Source organism: Coccinella septempunctata, chromosome 1 (genome assembly GCF_907165205.1).
Source record: "Coccinella septempunctata chromosome 1, icCocSept1.1, whole genome shotgun sequence".
In the NCBI taxonomy this organism is placed as follows: Eukaryota; Metazoa; Arthropoda; class Insecta; order Coleoptera; family Coccinellidae; genus Coccinella; species Coccinella septempunctata.
The window spans coordinates 7922458-7942777 of record NC_058189.1 but is presented as its reverse complement, the minus strand read 5'-3'; the positions used below and the strand labels follow the sequence as shown (position 1 = coordinate 7942777).

Here is a 20320-nt window from a genome sequence, read left to right as displayed (position 1 = left end):
TTTAAGGTTTTCATTCTTTTGTTGGAGATATTTTCAGTCACACCAATTCAATAAATTCATTGAGGTTATTATCAACCCAGAGTTTGAACCTTCTGGTGACTCGAGAAGGTAAAACGAAATTCTAAATTATACCATGAAAATTGGTAAGACCGAATTCGCTTATTTGGTCAAGCCTCTTAAAATTTTTTTTATTTGGTTTCATACGAAATGTCTGAGTCGGTGTTTTTATGGGGTTATTCTGCGTTATTCTGAATATTTGTATTTTGATTCAAACTAATTTAGCAAACCTCATCAAACACAAACCATAAAAATTTACGAAGGAAGCTATCCCAAAAAAAGTCCACTATTATTTTCAATAGCAGGGTGATTAGGGAAAAGGTGCTAATCATTGAGAAGTACAAGGAGGAACTTTAAATCAATCCAAATCTATGTCTTCCCAACTTTCAGATATGGTCGCCGCTGTATCCTTCTTGAGTCTCCATTATAACTGTGTACCAAAGACCTCCACTGTGATCTGTCTAACGCTTGTTGTTCCCAGTTATGATTGGCATTAACTGATTTTAGGTATTGATGCATTATATCTTTAAACCGCTTAACTAGCCTCCTGGTTTCCGAGCTCCCTCTGTGAATTCGCAGTACAGAGCTACACTGAGAAAAATCTTGAGGTTACAATGTGAAATTACCCACATATTAGCTGGACAGGTTACAGTTACACGGTTGGATTATTTTTTTCACTACTAATATCTGGATGTTTCTACAAGGGTGTTGCGAAATTTCATGAAAAATGTAAAACTATCATGTATATTTACAGTGAATATGAAATTTACAGAAAATATGTGTTAATTCTCTGTGATATCACAAGGGTTGTAATATTCACCTGAAAAATTACAACTGCAATGCAATATTACAATAAATTTGCGAATTTCAACATGAAACGGTAATTTCACAACATTATTGTGATCTAAATTTTTTTTGAATCACAATAATTTTGTGAATTATCACATGAAAATGTGATTTCACAACGTTATTTCACAAAGTTATTGTGATTTGAGAATTTTTATTGTGAATTTGCGAAGAAAAAAATGTTGTGTTGTAGAATTACAATGCAGAACACTTTTAATTTTAAAATTCCTTCACAAATGTGCTTATACAATGTGTTATTACGGCGGTTGTGAAATTACCACGAAAAAATATAATTGTACAACATGATATCGCGGCACAATTTCCTTCAAGGATAGAACACTTTTTATTTAAATGTCTACAGCAAGAGAAAGATCTTACGCGAAATTGTTGAAATTTATTATGGTCAAAATATTTCTCTCGAATATGGAAACAGAATAAAAAAAAAGATCAATCGGTTTCCATTAGAGCGTTCCAAAGATGCCGCTTGAAATTTAATAAACAACTGATGATCTTACGAAGGCCAAAATTGTGCTGTTCTTTTTCCGATCCACGAAGAGTCTCATCTGAAGCTGACTTTTCAGAAGCTCATCTAATGGCAGCTCCAGGAGCTTTCCGGTGTAGATCGGTGAAGGAAAGAATTTTTTTGTTGTTATAACTATTCTGTGCATGTCTAGGAGTGTGTGTACAGGATTTTTTTTTAATGCTTCCTCCCCTCCTCATTTTGGACTGCTGCCTTATATTGATCTGTGTCCACACACCCCAATGCCTGTACCTCTTTCTAATTTTGATCCATCAGTACAACATACAGTCCATACAGATGACTTTTTGTCTAATTTATTCATCGCATTGAGACAGTCCACAATGACGTTTTTTGTAGAAATTTTTTTCTCGACTTGTTCTTTATATGAATACATTTCTGAAGATATAAATAAAATATATCTTATTCTATTCTTTGTATAATTCATATAGGAGAATATAGGTTCCTGCATTCCTCCTCAACCATAATCGAATAACAAATTCTGTCACTTGGTCAGAAAATATTTTGAGTATGTACCTACTGCTGACAAAACTCGTAAGTCTGGGTATTTTTGTAAAATATCTATTAAACACATTCATAGCTTGAGCGTAATATTACAATATGATTGCAAATATCAAGTCATTTTCCACCTATGCGGTACGTGACGTCGCTCGGCTGGATCCGAATTCACAGCTTCAATGGAATTTCATAATGCAATTGTAAAATCACAACTTTTATCTGCTTCCAGATTCATTCTGTGGCCAATCAAAACCTTTCCTGCAACTGGCACCTGCTCGTTGCCCAATCCCATATCCTATCGTACGTAGATACTCACTAACTTACCCCATAACCCAATTCATTCTGGAATGATCCACTGTGTCTTCAAGAACTCTGAAGTGCGAAGAGTTATACATGGTTCAGTTTTTTGTTTAATATGATTTAGTTCTTTCAAGTTCCAAGTATTTCTGCCTTCCAAGTTCCTTCAAGGTTTCAAGTGTGTGACAAAAGTAATATATACTGGAATACTGGTAAGTAGATAGTTATAATTTTTTGGAAGCGATGTTTATTTTTTCGATTTGTGGTTTTCCTTTGGCAGATACTAATGAAAAAAATTGAACACCGCATGCATACAACTTATTATTCATTTATTCTGTATCGAAATATTGCCTATTGGATTCCTACTTATTTAATTTTTTTTTTCAGGAATAAACCACCGGTACGTAAGTGTTTACAACCTATGTATTCAGGGAGGCCCTCAATTTAATCTATGGACATGTTCCGAAGGATGCATTTCAACATTCATCCGGATTCTGGAAGTAAGTCAAGCACGACAAAAGCAAGTTTTATAGAAAACAAATTCATAAATTTATCTATTCCAGAAGATTGTGTCTTTTTTGTTGGAAAAAGACTAGGTATACTTTGTTTTTGAATTTTAAGTTTATACTCTTATGATATGAACCGCTAAATAAGCGCACACTCATATCAATATTTTCAGAAGCTGATATTTCACAGTTGAATGCTTCACAATTATGTTGATTTTTTTTTATATTTTGAAAAAAATGTTTAATCATTTTGGATGATATTTGTGGTTGTTGTTTTTGTTTGATGTAATGTTTCATATTGCTTTTTATATTGAAGATTATATTAATTACATGTTGTGGTTGTTTTTTAACTGATATAATGTTTCATATCTGTTGTTTTCCATATTGATGACTATATTTTATGGTGTAGTTGTTATTTTTAATTAATTTAATATTTTTTTTCCATATTGATGTATATTTTAGGCAGTGATTGTGCCAAATTTAGTTCTGTACAACTACTTTGATGAATAACAAAATAAAGACAGTAATTTTCATGGTTATTTCACGAAGTAATTTTAAAAGGGTGTGGGGTATTTCTACAATGAAATCTGAAATTTTAACAAATACTTGAAATTTACAATTAAATTCTGTGAATCTGCTCTGTGTATTCACAACATTATAGTATTTTACGGTCTAATTGATGCTAAATTTCACGACGTATTTTCGCGAGAACAAGAGGTGATTCCACAATGAATCCTGTAATTTTCCAAAATTTTTTAATTTTACAATTTATTTCTGTAAAAATCCTTTGCGAATTCACAGAATAAATGTAGTTTTACAGTTGATACCATAAAATTCCATTGTGATTTCACAATGAGTATTCACAGGTTTAGTTTCTAGAAAAATCATTAGAATAAATTTCATGTGAAATCACAACCAACTTGTGATTTATATTTTCTGTGATTTTACAAGGTTTTCGTTTCAAAATATTCCTTGTGAAATTCCAGTGATTATCGTTGGTCACAAATAACCCAAGATTTTCACTGTAATTTCACTATTTCGTTCTCTCAGTGTATTTTGGGGAGTCTTGTGTCTTGCATCCTCAGAATGTGGCCGCTCCATCTGAGTCGGGCCCTCGTTACTTGAGTCTCAATTATTGTACAGCTCACGCGTTGCAAGACTTCTGCATTTGAAACTTTGTGGATGTGCATTATTTGTCTTAGATGACGTTGTTGCGTTTTTTCACGCTGTTTAATGTGTCGCCTGTAGGGCGTCCAGCTTTCGCTTCCGTAAAGAAGCGTTGGGAGGACCACGGCTTTGTAAACAGCTGTCTTGGTCTTCAGATTGAGGTCGTGATTTTGAAATACTCTGTCCTTTAGCTTCCAGAATGCCCGTGATGATACGGTTGTGTATTTCCGTGTCCAGGTTAGCACTAGTATTCATGAAGCTTCCCAAGTATTTGAACTGCTCGACAAGCTCTAGAGTATCATTCTCCAGGCTGATATCTGTTTGAAGACTTTCTGGCGAACTTACCAGGATTTTGGTTTTCTCAATATTGAGTCTCAAGCCTAAATCTTCGTATAAATGTTTATAGGTGTTCAACATTATCTCTAGATACTCTGAGCTGCTAGCGATAAGTGCGCAGTCGTCTGCATATTGAAGTTGATAAACTTTGTACGAGCTCTGAGGCGCTTCAGGTGGAAAAGGCCTTCATCAAATCTGAATCTTAATCCAACACCTCTTACATATACGTCTATAATAGAAGATCTCATCACTAAATAATGATTCAATGCTTAAACCATGTTCTTAGAGATTCTTTGCTTCAACGTGGTTTGAGAATTTCATCATTGTTGAATGAAACGGTGCAAACGACGAATAAAAATTCAACAAAGGATTTCAAAAGTTTATTACTTTACTGGAAATGATAAATCAGTAGAATCAGAAGAAAAAAATTATTCCTTTATATTACTAGAAGGTGTTTTTATAGAATCAATTCGATTAATGAAAGAAAACAAAAGAAATGGATTGACCTAACTTCTGACATCCTATGTTGCGAACTCATATTTCATCAACAAGAAATGAATCTCTACTTACTCGAAAAGCAACACTTCTCCGTCCTGATGATATATATGAAGACACAAATAGATAGGAGAAACGCCACAAGGAGTCCCCCCGTTAAGCTGACTAGTGTGCTCATCTGAAGTGGTTCTGGAACAAAATTGATGGTAAATCAATATCCCCCGAGATGGACCAAATCTATCAAAAAGTGTTTCTGATATGCCTGAGAAAAAATTCACTTTCCGCAGACGCCGACCTTGAGTTTACAAGCATTTAGGATTGAAACTTCACTCTGCCGATATAGAAGTTTATTTTTAATGTAGTATAGTTACATTGAAAGACTAATTTCGATATTTTGAGTATATATGAGAAATTATTTTGGAAACTACTTTAGGGATATGGTTTTCATAATGCCTTTTCTACTGTTTCACCGAGACACCTTGTTAGGCATTTTACAGTGAATCTAGTTCGGGAACGTGGAAAAAATTCATTCAGCAATATCATTCCGTGAGTTTCTATAAAGAAGAGGATGAGAAGTGTTCATTCTAATACATTTTTCTCGAAAACGGTGCATCCGTCTTTTAAGTAATAACTCTTGACATTCGACAGATTTTCCTGATCTTGGCATGTTTCATCGCTTTATAAATATTTCAACTATACAATCCTGAAGATTCAACCCAAATGATCTCCCATGAGAATCGAAAAATTGCTCCAATCCTCTGGTTCGACGAATAGTAGTGGCCAGAAAAATTTCTTCAACATAACATGACAATGATACGTCAGAAAGTTCAAAAGCACTGGGAGCAAATAATTGAAAAAATTTCAAATAAAACACCCTGTAACTCAGGCAGGAGACACGTTTTATTGACATGATTCGAGTTGAATCTTCATATTTCGAGATCCAGATTCTCTGTAGTTTAAATTCCATGTTGAATTCAATTAATTTATGAAGCACCCTTGAAAGTCACAAATAAGCATTTCGAATCAGCTGACATTGACTGGACAGTACAGCTGAGTGGCACAAAAGTTTTGTTTGGATATTGTCGTGATTTCGTGTAGTTTTCATAAATTCTTATCAATTTCTTCTTCAGTAAAAATTATTTATCCCTCAGTGGTGATATGAAAATGAGGTATGATAGAAAGCTGACTATCATCGACAATATATTGACTCGTACATTTCAAAATTCCCATGCATAGAACTGATTCATTCAAAATCATAATTCAAATCTGGCAGATGTCAAGAAACATTGTTGCCGTAAAACCAGCATTTCCAATAGTTTAATGCAGAAACAAGAAACAACAATGGTTCAATGATAATTTGCCGTGGGAATATGTATGACGTTCATATAATATTAATAAGCGTTGAAGAAAAAAAGGTAGCAGATTACAAAAAACTGCGAAACGCCTAATTGACAGCTTGTTTAAAATCTGAAACCTAACAACAAAATGGCATGGTAGGATCCATAGACATAGAGACATGGACTGAGCAATGTCAGCATGAAATTGTCTTTTTTATAGAAAGAGAGAAATGATCATCGGGCATTTACCTGTCTCTTTTTTGTTCACATAGAAGTGAGTGTGGACCAATCAAAATTCTAGAAAAAGACAACGGCATGCCCGACGTATGTTTCTCTCTTTCCCTTTTTTTGGCCGTATTTCATGCATAGATAGAAAGGGAAGGCACAGTCCATGTCTCTATGTCTATGGTAGGATCTGGATACAAGCACAGATTATGGACTTAAAAATTCAGTGGCGGGTTGGCATCCGGGGCGGATTTCTAGTGGGAGGTCAGGGGCGTCTTTTTTACAAGAGTGACTTTTTACCTCTTCTTGATGCTTAGCACCCGGGGTGAAGCACCCCTTCTTTACGCCGCCACTGGCAGTCTATAAACTACTCACCATTGACGTGCAACTGGACGGCATGTCTGTCGGTTCCTCGGTCGTTCTCTACGGCTAGATAGTAAGCTCTGGAATCTGTAGCAGAGACGTCCCTTATATGTAACGTCGTTTTGTAACAGTCTTCTCTCTGTTCTTGAATCACATCATCCACTTTGTATCTACCTGTAAATTAATACAGAATTTTTGCTATTGAAGTAATTTCGTGGAGACGTTGTAATAAGGTTGGGTTTTGTATGTAAAAATGCACCTATTTTAGATTAGACTTTTTGTTTCGTTTTGAATAATTTTTATTTCGTGTTAATTTTTGAAAGGATTTCAATTTCCAATTCAGGATTTCGACATCGTTATGAACTGTAAACATTCCGCACCGTTTTTATTCCGTTTTTAGTTCTGAATAACGATGACGCACCGTATAAAACATCCTTAATTGGAAACTAACCGAGTTTTTGTTCGCCAGTACCGATAACCAGAAATTAAGACGTCTTCATCGACGCAAAATTGACCGATTTTCAACATCCGGGGCACATCTAGTTTCCACACTCCCCCGGTGTGTATAAAAGCAGATGTCCCCCCGCAGGTCAATTAATTCATGAAATTCTTTTGAATCCGAGTAACGCTAATTCGAGATACGCTGCCGTAAAGATTTCAACGTCGCCGACTGTAGCTGTTTTACGCCGTTCATCGTTAAAAAATAGAATATTACTTTTGTTTTCCGAGCTTATCTTAGAATCTAGTCTCCAATCTCACCCGTCCTATGCCACATTTTGAGTTCCACCCCTACTGTTAGAACGATACCCTGCCGGCGTGGATACCTTGGGGGTACAGAACGCACTTTGGGATGGCTTCCTTCCTTTATTTTCCCTTACTTTCCAGTGTACACCCCTAGCGTTATTAGGTACGATATTCTGCTGGTGTGCATACTCGGGGGGAGGCGGGGGGCGTAGAACGCACTTATAGGTGAACCGTCGTGGGTCTGTGCCTTCTTATTTAAACCCCTAACCTTGCTGGGTGGCTCAAGAGTCTGTGAACCCCGTATCGCGTTTGAGATCGGATCCCCCCTTTTTCATTGCGTCCGTTTCACTCTGTAAACTCACCACTTTATTTTTACTTGTATTTGATTCCGAGGAAAACATGTTTTAGTGTGTAAAGTACGCTGTTTCTGTTCAACCTATTATATCGAGCTTTTCACTGTGCGGATTCTGTAAAGTGCCTTTTGTATTTCCTTTGACGAGTCGACAAATTTATTTTGACTTTCACTGGTTGTCGCTAACACCCCAGACACCGCGGAACCTTGTCTTCGACTCGAAGCTACCAGGGTAGGTTTGTTATTTTTCCTTCAAAGAATTGTTGGCGCTCGAGTACCCTGAGGAAAAAGGGATTACAACGTACTTATTCAGAAGTTTCTTATTAATTTTAAGTCATGCCCCAAGAAGATGATGCCGAAATTACTGGGAAGTCATCATATGGATGTACTATTCTACCATAAATGTAGTAACATGTACGAGAACCTTTATTTCCTTTCACATGAAATACTTTCAATGATGTATTTATTTAGAGGTAGTAATTTACACACCGCACTCCAATAACTTCAAAGAATGTTAAACTTCAAACGTTTTCTCTCGCAGTCAACACGCAGACGTCGTTCTCTCTTAGCCGATTTCCTCGCTTTTTACATTATTTATGTTTCACTTCCCTAATAGTGAAGAAAAGCTTCGAAGGAAATCCCGTGTATTATGGTCGATAGGTCGATTAATTTACTCTAATAACTCTAATATCTCACCCTCTTGTTACATTTGACGAGATATCAAAATCGATCAACATTAGAACGATGTTCATCAAATCTTGAGTGTCATGATGTGATGACATATTATTTTGCGAGTTGCATTATTTGAAAAAATTGATCTAACATTTCGATTAAAAATCCTAACAATTGGTTTCATTATTATTCAGATAGTATGTGATCTACATCATTGAAAAGCTACGAGAAAATTAATCGAAAAAACATTTCGCCATGCATGATTGCCTTAACCATATGATTTGTTTTAAAGTATTGAATATTCGGTTTACTGGGCCTTTTCTTGAAACTTCGAAGATTTCATATGAAATAGTTCCTTTACAAAAAGTTATTACTATTAGACCCAGTTGTACAGTTTAAGTTCAAGCTGAGCTTAAGTTTGAATCCAACTCAATTCTGACAATTCCGTACAATTTTGACAGGTTGAGCTAGGTTCAGTGTTGAATTGTACAACCGGGCTTCAGTCAATTTCAATGGACGAATTCAGAAATGCTTGCCAACATTGTAAATATTCGACAATTTACTTACAATGGGAACGTATTTCTTTTAAATTTTATTTGTGCCTTACGGTTGCTTTAATCATTTTACAATCCTTGGGATGTTGTCGGCTTTCCATGTGATATGGTAGAAAATTTATATTGTGTTTTCAAGGTATCAAAGATTATACTTACAGTAGAAAGATAGGGAATGACTTCATATTTCTTGTACTAAAAACCGACTACATATTGGTCAGAGAAAACACGTTTGACAATGAAATGATGCTGAAAACTTACTGTCAATACAGAAAAACTGTTCAATAACAGTTTTCTGTTTGATAATTGCGGAGCGCGAAATTCGAATTCTATTCCTTTCAGTGAATTTCAATATCGACTTTGTTGAGATCAGAAAACAAAAAACTTGAGCGACAAAACAAAAATATGGTTTTGTTTTGTGACCAGGATGTTGGTTTTCATGTGAACATTGTTTGGACTCAATTGATATCAATAAAATACGCTGTCGAGTGTCTGATGTGCTATGTTTTTATTTGCAATTTATAAAAAATTTACAAAAATTGAAAATTATGGATAAAAAATAGAGCTTTGACTTGGACACAAAAGTATAGGGTGATCTGCTATACGTCAAAGGTGCTATTTCTATACAATACGTTGTTTTGAATTAATAAACCTGAATTGGTACAATTTATATCAGAAATTAATATGAACCAATCATATACCATAATAGCATACACATTTCTGTTCTCTACATATTATTCATGGAATTTTCAGAACTACAATTAAAAAAATCTCACAGAGGTATACAAGACCTGTATGTTAGCTTGTCAGTATAGTTTCTTTATACTTTTTTTATGATTTCTTTATGATATGGTTGATTGAATTTACACCAGTGTAGAGGAGGTGTAGTTTATTTACACTTCCTTTTGACTATGTGTAGATAAACCACACTTCCTCTACACTGGTGTAAATCAAATCGAGTGGAGAAAAGTGCTATAGCACTTTTCTATTCACTTTTTATGCACTTTTTAGTGGACGTATAAAGGTCATAATTTCTCCCAAATGAACCCTTTATGCAAGGGATGATTCTTCCTTCATACAACAATTTACATGGAAGAACAGTTCTGAATTGACTTGCAGTAAAATGTTTACTGCACATGGTGTAGTCAGTAGTGTTTGCAGACCTTTACGCCCTGAAAATTTTATCCACTTCGGAGCACTGAATGAAAAAATCAATGAATGACCGAGTCACATGTTGCCAGTTTTAACACTTACATTTCCATTTTCCTTAGTGAAGTAACAAATTTAATTCCCAAAAATCCATTTTATTATTTGATCCACAGTTCTTCACCATTGAATAATTTTCAATCGATATTTTGGGGTTTTCATCAAGAAATTAGACAAAAATTTAATAATCAGCAACTATATAGAACGAGCTAGATAAACAAAAGGCGCTGCAAGAATCAAAACAGTCAAAACCTTTTTGATCAAAAGGCCATCTTAAATCTTACAAAATTTCATATGCTTTTGAAATTGCCCTTCAAACTAATATTTTAAACAGTCTTGTGGTCTTAGAAACACATGTGAAACACGAGATGGCGCTCATATCACTTTAGTCGCTTCGTTTCCCATCTTTCTACTCTATAATCCTTGCAAGGTATGTTTTGAAATTATTATTCAGGCGTTTCTTTCCTGCATTATATTTATGCTTTCGTTATAGAATGCCTCAGCTACTAATGTATTCTTTATTAGTGTTAAAGTTTTATATCACCTCTATGCAGTATTTTATGATTGAAGAGGAAGAATCATAATATCGGATGAAGGGCCAAATACTTTTTCATTTTTGTATCTACTATTCACAGGTGACATTGTTCTCCATGAAGTGCAGATCTACTTTAGGGCCATAGATATGTCCACAGTTGGTGGCAAATAAATATCCATGGGACACTTTCCATTCATATGAGCAACATAGACAGGAAATCTTCATTGTGAGTTCAAGGTACTCACTCACTCACTGTAAGAAATGGCGGATCCAATTTTTGGATGTGTGGGGTGACATGTTATGATATCAGTATATGAGTATTTATTTCTATGCAAATTAGAGGTGGCACCCTTCAAAGGGGGTTGATCATGAGGTCATGACCCTCCTGGATCCGCCCTTGGATGTAAGTATGTTTACATACTATGGGCGTTCGGATCATCAGAGAATCGAAATAAATCGTTTCACGAGAGTCGTGAAAATACCAATACCGTAATGGTTTCTTGCGAAGAGCATTCCATGTTTCCAATCAGCTGCATTTTGGCGCATGGAAACGGATCTGCGATAATAAAATTTCAATCTATTCCACCAGCCGAATACGGTCTCTCGAAGTGAATTCGTATGGAACCAATGTCACGCGATGAAGAAAATGGCGTAAGTTTGCACAAAACATCTGCCAATAAATAAGGGATAACCGCTTTGAAACGAAAACCGAATCTTTCTCGGTCCGTTCGAAAGCGAGAAATATGGGATAATTCAGCAACACTCACGCTATCTGTTCCATCTTTAACTCATACGCTTCCCGCACTCCAGGCTCCGTCCGTCATTCTTTACATGTTCGTCGGAATGATTTCGTGCGGCAGTAACCATATTTGAGATAGGGAATGAGGTACTTCAATAAGATGAGAAATTTCCCGCCAAGGAACCTCAAAGAGTCAATAAAAATGACTGAGGAGATTGTAAAATGAGGATGGCATACAAAGTACAAAGGTTGATGCTAAGAAGTCGTTAGTTTTCCAATGAAGTTGTTCGAGAGTTTTGTGTAATTTTATTACATTTTACAAGTTTCTCCTACCATTGGCATTTCATCAATATTTTTTGTATTCAGTCTTGTTCGATATAATTTGTTTTCTTCGTTTCATCTTCAAAGTCTTTTTCTTTATTCCTAATTCCTGAGAGATTCAGAAAATAAGCAGAGAACTGTCCCAGTGTGTAGATGGGCCTAAGCTGATACAGGTGTAAATGAAGTGGATAGGTTATCTTTCACAACCAACTTTCAGGTGCCGCGCAATAAAGCCCTAAAAACAGTTAAATATATAGTTCTGGTATCCCCCTGCAGAAGGACCCCAATCTGAAAGCGAAAGTTATGAATTGTATACTCCAATCAATTTTAATTCAGCACTCGGTTGGCCATGAAATAATTTTCTCAAGTTTTTTTAACTGGAACGGAGTAAGGTTGGCATGTCTAAAAACATGGTGTATGCACTCGTGAATTTTTGAATGCGATGACATTAGACCAAATCGAAAATAAGAGATTTGTTTCGTGGAGGCGCCACCATGTTCTATCCTTGTTTTATCAAAAAGAGTCTAATGATACTTTCTCGTTTTATTCGTTTCTGCGTTGATGTCGATTAAAAATTACAATAATCTGTGATCCCGATCGATGACCGAACCCAAAAAAAAATAACTGGACTATTTCGTCAAATGTCAGCTGTTAACGAAAATTTGAGATTTACACTTAAATTTTCGTTGTAAAAACAAATCTGCAGATGTTTCAACACTTTCGAAGGATTCGAAGGAGTACTTACCATTCTTCTTCAAGATAATTTCTGTTTGACAAATTGTATTTATGAGGAGGGTAATTCAACACGATTTCAATAAAACACAGTTAATTGGCGAAATATCCAATATATTCAGTTGACGGAAACGGAATTTTCACTATACATACTCGTGAAGAATATTTGAAGAACACACTAGAATAGATTCATGTATTTCTGTTTCTCGCAATTCACATTACGTATTTTGAATACAGTTCCTGTGATTAAATATCGGTGAAGTTGCCAATAAACTCTTAGCTGTATGTGTCCCGAATGTTAGTTCATCTGATTTGGTTCTGCCTCAAATTCCAAAAACAAAGGGTGACAGTCCAACAACACCGAATTCTTAGCTGTAGTTCTCGATTGTCCGTACAGAAAACTGAACGACATGTTGAATAAATAAATGTTGTTCACCCTTTCTCGAAACTAATATACTGCATTCACATTTATTTTAGCAGTCGGTTGGCCATGAAATAATATTCTCAAGTTTTTGTAACTAGAACGGAGTAAGGTTGGCACTCATAAAATTTCGTTAATGTCATAACGCCGTTGCTTATATCAGTTTTAATTACGAAAATGCCAAAAGTGATTGAAAAAAGAGACAGGGCTTCAGGAAGTGCTATTTAGAATTCAAGTCCGCTCATTCAAATAGTTTATACCCTGATATTCTAAAATCCACAATATTCATATTCAATACATACATATTCAATGTAAGACAATTTATATAATGTTTCATCTGAATCTAAACGACTTATATTTCAGCTGAATATTTTCACAATCTGAAAGACTGTGAATTTAGGGGATGACAAAGAATTTATTTCTATTGGGAGACCCAAAAAAGTGGTGGCCTTTGGGAATTTTATATTTGAGTGAATTAATGCGAAAAGTTTACTACAGGATTTTCGATGAATGTCATCGTAGAATAAGTTCCCGAAAATTGATTTTTCTGATTTTCATTTGACTTGTCCTATATATTGTAAATGTCTTAAGGTACCAATAAATACCTAATTATTATTATTATATCAATGCATTAAGATGAACAGCCACAAATACGAGCCAGTTGTCCTGTTAATTGTTTATTCATGTGAAATTTTTGTTCAAAGGTGAAGTTCCTTTAAACTTCCTTTAATTCCTTTGTATATATTGATTTTTGTTGAAAAATTTAACATTCTTGTTATTATCTGTTAATTCCTTCGGGAGATACCCTTTCCCACTGCATCATATTAATTTCATCTTCGGGTTAATATTTTTGAAATCTACAACTGATGTAACGTATTCAAACTTTAGCCAAAGAAGATAACAAACATTATATAGCACTCCTGAAGCTAGTGCATATTATGATATTATACTGATCTCTTGTATTTTCCATGCAAATAACTGAATTTGGCATGCCTTCAGTCAGTCTGTATAAACTTCAATTATGTTCGTCACATATTTTCCGAAGAGGTTCGACATTGTGGTAAAATACGTAATAACAGAAACTTTTTCGTAGAACGGGCAACATAGCGTTGATTTAAAACCCAAAAATGTTTTGAAAAGCGTCATAACCACACATTTGCGTACTATACAGAGTGAAATGTGTCAAATTTCCATGGCCAACCGACTTTAAAAATAAAAGTGAATGGAGTATACATTTTCACACACCATTAAAATCGCTTATAAAAACAGCACACTCGCAAGTCGTGTTCAAATTATTTTCAAATATCAATTGACAACTGTCAATTTCTAAATAGCGCTACCTACAGTAGGAAAAACGAAACTTATCCCTTATTTTCAAAAGAAAATCAGTGCATACACCATGTTTTTAGACATCTTAATGTCTTAATGTCATAACGCCGTTGCCACAACTAATATCAATTAATATTACAAAAATGCCGAAAGTGATTGAAAAAAAGACAGGGTTTCAGGAAGGGCTATTTAGAATTCAGGTCCGCTCATTCAAATAGTAGTTAAAACCTTGATATATCACCGAATCTCATCGAACGGTTTCCAAGTGAATGCGATGTGGAGGACAACTTTGAATCGACTGAAATATTTTGAATCCCAAGCAGCCAAGATGGTATCGTATTAATAGTTCAATTATTATATTATATCAATATAGTTTAATGATGAATGCTAATTGGCACAATATGAGGGGTTCAGAGCTGAAGTGAACCAAGTCCATTCAGCCTAATTTTGAGATGAATGGCTTAGAAGTTGTTTATCACCAAACAATTCAAAAGAGACTTCTTTATTTATTATTACACCTTGGCAACAATTTTGAATGGAGGCAAACGTGAATCTTCGTTCATTATTTCGATAGTATTTGCCAGTCTCCCACAGGGACAACTCTATCTATTTCCTACTAATAATCCCTGAAATGGTTTAAGATATAACCCTACTCTAAGGCCCGGTTGTTCAATTCGTGATTAAAGTTAATCCTGGATTAATTTTGACATTTCCGTTCAAATCTGTCACGTTAATGCAGGATCAACTTAAATCTCGGCTTAACACTTTCAGTCCTAGTGGTTTAACTATGAAACCACCTCTAATAATATATATTCCATGCGTCCCTATGGTTACATCTTAAAACAGCTGCAACAGTGGTAAGTCAAAGGCTTCCTCTCGGTTTTAATCATTAGATGTATCAGCGTATGAAATACAAATTTTCTATTTCAGAGTCTCCCTTATTTCCGAGATGTTTTTCACTTTTTCGAACCTTTGTATATTTTTTCATATTTATTTTTATTATTCAATTTCCTTTTTTTGAAGCAAACGATTATCTAAGCTCAGTGCGGGAAACTTGGACCACTGATTATGTCTCCCGACCATAGCATGAGTCAAGTCTCCTGTACTCCCTTTTAGTCTATTCAACAGATGTTTTCTTGAAACTTGTACAACTATTATCAAGAGGCTCATCGTTTATAAAACAATATTAATCAATTAAAGCAATAAAACTAAATAACACCACGCACCTATTAAACTTTTCAGACAACAAACAAAAATTATTCAATTTCGTACTTCCCAACAACAAAATCACGTTCAACCCTCTCACTCTCGAAAATTGAATTGTAATATTTGAGGTGGTTCAAGTCTCCTACCTGAGCAAGTCTCCCGGACTCCCCCTACATCTACAATTACTGTGAACTCATGATCCAATTATTGTATTCACGCTGCTGGCATTTTATGGACACCTTCCAGACCAGTACTTTAAATTCCATGGAATCGCATTGGACCGGAGAAGATGATAACCCCGCTATCTTTTGATTATTTTTTATGTTCAAGTTGTTGAATGTAGTTATTTCATCCAGTTCATAATCGAATGACGAACAGATAAACAGTTTTGCCCTATAGCGTTCAATGGCTAATACTCTCTCGAACAACTTAGAGAGCTTGATTGATTATGTCTCGTTTCCATACTTGACCGTAATCCATGATATTGCTCTCGTTTTTGTATTGGTTCATACATCATTATACATTTCTTCATAAACTTTTTTAGGGTTTTCACTCCCAATCTCTGAAACAAAATCAATTAAAAATGAAAACAACGATTTGCTCCTGCGTAAATTCTTGCACTAATTTGTCAGGAGCAAATTAACTAGAAAAAATTGTTGCCTGACAATGAACTCAAAATAAATAACGTTGAAATTTTACGTTTCGGAGTCTATATCAGACTCCTTCCTCAGACGAAAAATCTATTTTCGAAAATCTTCTGAATTGTGGCTTTTGTTTGACATTAATTGTCAATACATAGAAACAGAGACTGCATAGAAACGTTGATTCATAATTTTGAAATTACCGGATGACAGTTCCTTCTTTAGTAAATTGATCCAAATATGATCTATTCCTACCGAACAATTTGCCAAATTACTTCTATCTTGATCCAATAGAATACACGTAGACTCTTTAATCTTTCGTTTTTAATGGTCTGGTTCCGTCATTAAAATTTTAGTGTTGTCCCAATCCATCATGTGGTCTCCCGTATTAGAACAAATGTGATCTGCGATCTGTGATCGATTAATTTCTCTATTTTTAATATTATTTTTATGTTCGCGTTTTCTTATTTCTAGAGGTCTGGACGTTTGACCTGTATAAGTTTTACCACAAATACAGAGTATGTTGTAAATACAATTTTTTGATTTTTGTTTTTCGTTCAAAGGTTTAGTTTTTGTTAATATAGATCTTAAATCATTTTGCGTTTTAAAAACAGTTCGTATGTTGAACTTCGAACCGATTCTTCTTATTTTTTCTGAAAGGCCATTAACATAAGGAATTACATTCAATAAATTTGGTTGTTCTTGACGGTTTGTTGGTTGTTCCTGATCATTATTACGATTTTGGTTAGTCATTTTTCTCTCTAAATTTAATATTGTTTTTTCAATAAAATTTTCCGGGTATTGATTATCCCTAAGAGAATGTTTAATGAAGTCAACTTCATTATTTCTAATTTCGGGTGTAGATGAAATTAAATTAGCTCTATAGTGTTTTAATAATACCTCTTTTGACACTTACTTGGTGATTGGAATAAACATTCAAATATCTATTAGTATGTGTCTTTTTTCGGTATACGATCGTTTTAAAATAATTCGAAAACTTTTTTATTGAAACATCTAGGAATGAAATTTTGTTATCCTGCTCTAATTCCAACTTAGAATTATAATTTCAACGTTATTTATTTTCAGTTCATTGTCAGGCAACAATTTTTTCTAGTTAATTTGCTCCTGACAAATTAGTGCAAGAATTTACGCAGGAGCAAATCGTTGATTTCATTTTTAATTGATTTTGTTTCAGAGATTGGGAGTGAAAACCCTAAAAAAGTTTATGAAGAAATGCAGAATCCTCCCAGAATAAATTTCAATCGATATCATTATACATACCCATTTCTGATCCAGCTTCCAATCTCAAAGATCCCCACTCCCATGCAACAATTCTAGGACGGGGGTCTGCACAAACAACCATACTCAACCTTGCATTTTCTCCCTTCTCTACGAGAACCTCTGGTACAGTTGTATGACGAAGTACTTGTGGAGCTCCTAAAATTTCGAAAAAAAAACATGTATTAATGGAGCATTACAGTTTTTCAAAGTGACAAAAATTCTGTAGTAAAATGATCAATTTTGATATGGCTGGTTTATTTTTATGTCTGTGTATCAAGTATTTTTTTTTATTCAGGGATTAAAAGAAATATAAGCAATACCATCTCAAATTCTACTTTATTTTATATGTGAAATAAGATCACCCAACCACAGTTAATTGATATTGCTAAAATAGTTTTTTGTGCAACCATTTGGGAAAAGCATTAGTTTTCGAAATGAGCTTAATGAACGCAAAAGAACGCGAAGTACGAAAAATTGTGTTTCACATAACATTTTTTCTAATTTTGATTAGGATGTGACTATGAATTCAATTGAGAAGTACCAAAAACGTCCCTCGGAGATTCCTTTCAAATCATCTAGAGAAATTATTCAATTTTTCACTCCATTGCTGACTGCTATGGAATGGAAACTATAGTTTCATCATCAGTCGCGAAATATTATACTTTCCGTAATTGGTTACGAAATGTGAAATGTTTCAAAACGTCAATGAGTTTTAAAAGTTGCACTTTCATATTTCAAAATTAGAGCAAAGTTTCTTCTACTCCGGCATGCTTTTTTCTTATTTTCCGGCAGTCATTTCCGTATCGAAAGTATCACTTCCCCACAATATTTTTTTTTATTTTATAATCATAATCGATACAATTTATTTGTGGTGTCTGTAAGGAAGAATTCTTTGCTTCTATAGCCAACTTTGAATGGAGTTGAGAACGTGAAGAATGTTGGTTTCCTTCAGCAAACGCAAAAAAAAGATTCCCAAAGAAAAAATTTTATATTAATGTATTCTTTATTTATATCGTGAACAAATTTAATTTTTTTTTCAGTCTGTCATGTGTTTTTTTATATCGTTGATTTTTTGTTCATTGAAATGTGTATGAGAATTCAAGAATATAAAATCAGCTATTTACAATAACTTTTCAGCTATCCATGTAGACTAATCAAAAAGTTATGTATATAGCCTCACTATTAATTATTACAGTAAAGCCTCTCGTTGAAGCAAATTAAAAATGAACTTTTTCATCCACTTGAAGAAAATGAGAAACGAAACTGTTCTCGTAATTAATTGAAACTAACCAGTTTTAATTTCATTCCCTGGCATTACTAAACCATACAAAAATATCCCCACTAATAAAGGTAATGGATTGGAAATTTTTTGCGGAAAATAATTAAATATAAATTGTGCTTTATATTATGTGGAATAATATAACTCAGTGTTTCTCAGAACCTGCAAAAAATATATAAAAAGTCGGCTACCCGAACCCCTATTGATTCTCTTCGAGGAATTGAGTCATACAGGGTGTAATTGAAGGTGAGGCTTTTTTCTCTCAATTGGTTTCACCAAAAATCACCTATACAAACTTTCAAAATGAGAAAGTTGAAAAGATGATTGAAAATTACATAGATCCTTATACGACGCTAGACCGTTTGTTAGCTGAATTATCGCAAAGCAGTGGGTAAAACTTATCTCCTGATTCGACCATGTGGTTTCGTTTAGGATATTGGCTCGTTAGATATTTACGTGGTGATTAAAATGGAAACTTACGATTGCCGAATTTTTCTCATAAATTTTTAGTAACTGACACGATTTTATGAAATGGCTCATTTCGATACAAACTGACAGAAGAGACTTAGGACACAAGTGTGAAAAAAAATATTAAATAATATTTCAAAATCTCAACAATAAAATTCATCCAAATTATTCACGAATTTTTTCACAATAGGCATCACAATTTTCTTGTTCGAACATTCCAACAATCTTCGTAAAAATGGGGAAACATCGTAGCACTTTTTCAACATAACTCAAATAAGCACTTTCAAGAAACTGCCTCGGTTTTCAAAAAAATTTTTTCACCCTAAATTGCACGATACAACAATCATGATTCTCTCAAAAGTGAACTGATGCATCAAATCCAATGAACTTGGTACTGAACCATTCATTGTCCAGCCATATGTTTATGTTTTGTTTCGTTTTTGCGATGCCGGATTCACCTTCCACAGTCCCGTACTACAAATTTAGGCCAGGTACTTTCACGTGCGAATAAATAAATTCATTCGATAGATAAGTCTGATTCGTAGAATAAGTAAAAATGCTGTCTTTTCACTTTCAGATAATGTTATTCATCGAATAAATCTGTCATTGAAACTAGTTAATAAGATTTTATTTGTCATAGATCGAATGTCGGCTTGTCATTATTGGTTGAATTTTTTAGATTCTGGTTGTATGGTTATTCTTTGTGTGATTTTCACGAAATATTTGCTTTCTAGTTGGAATTATGACAATTTTTACAATGCGTCTTATTTTACATTAATCAGTGAAAAGTGGTATACCGTCCTTTCATAGAATTGTTATTCGTCAAATAATTTCATCTGAAAGCACCGAAATAAGGTATCCTTCAGATAGGAAATTATTCGACAGATACTTATTGACAGTGAATAAAATTTATTCGAAGGTGAAAGTACCCGGCCTTAATGAAATTTTATCGAACTGCTAGAGGTTGTATCTCAGCCATCTTGGATATTTTGGCTGTATTCGGGTTCGACTTTAAGACGGTCCGAGAATTGTTCTAAAACTGTGCAAAACTGTTGCGCCCTAGTATCAAATCCTCTGCGCAGTTCTAGAACCATACTCGGACTGTCAGAAAGCCGAACCCGAATACAGCTTTTATAGAGACAATTTTTGGTTAAACCTTCTGTCAAAAAAAGCCTCAC

The 20320-nt window shown here is 34.4% G+C and overlaps 1 protein-coding gene across 1 annotated transcript in view; it reads right to left on the bottom strand.

The window, feature by feature from the left end:
• LOC123311290 (irregular chiasm C-roughest protein) overlaps positions 1-20320 on the bottom strand; it is a 498432-nt gene that overhangs the window by 48637 nt on the left and 429475 nt on the right. The window contains exons 8-10 of the mRNA XM_044895177.1: positions 17396-17551; positions 6678-6839; positions 4816-4929 (exon numbers count right to left, since the gene is read on the bottom strand). Coding sequence (XP_044751112.1) covers positions 4816-4929; positions 6678-6839; positions 17396-17551 — 432 coding nt within the window. The remainder of the gene's footprint in view (positions 1-4815; positions 4930-6677; positions 6840-17395; positions 17552-20320) is intronic.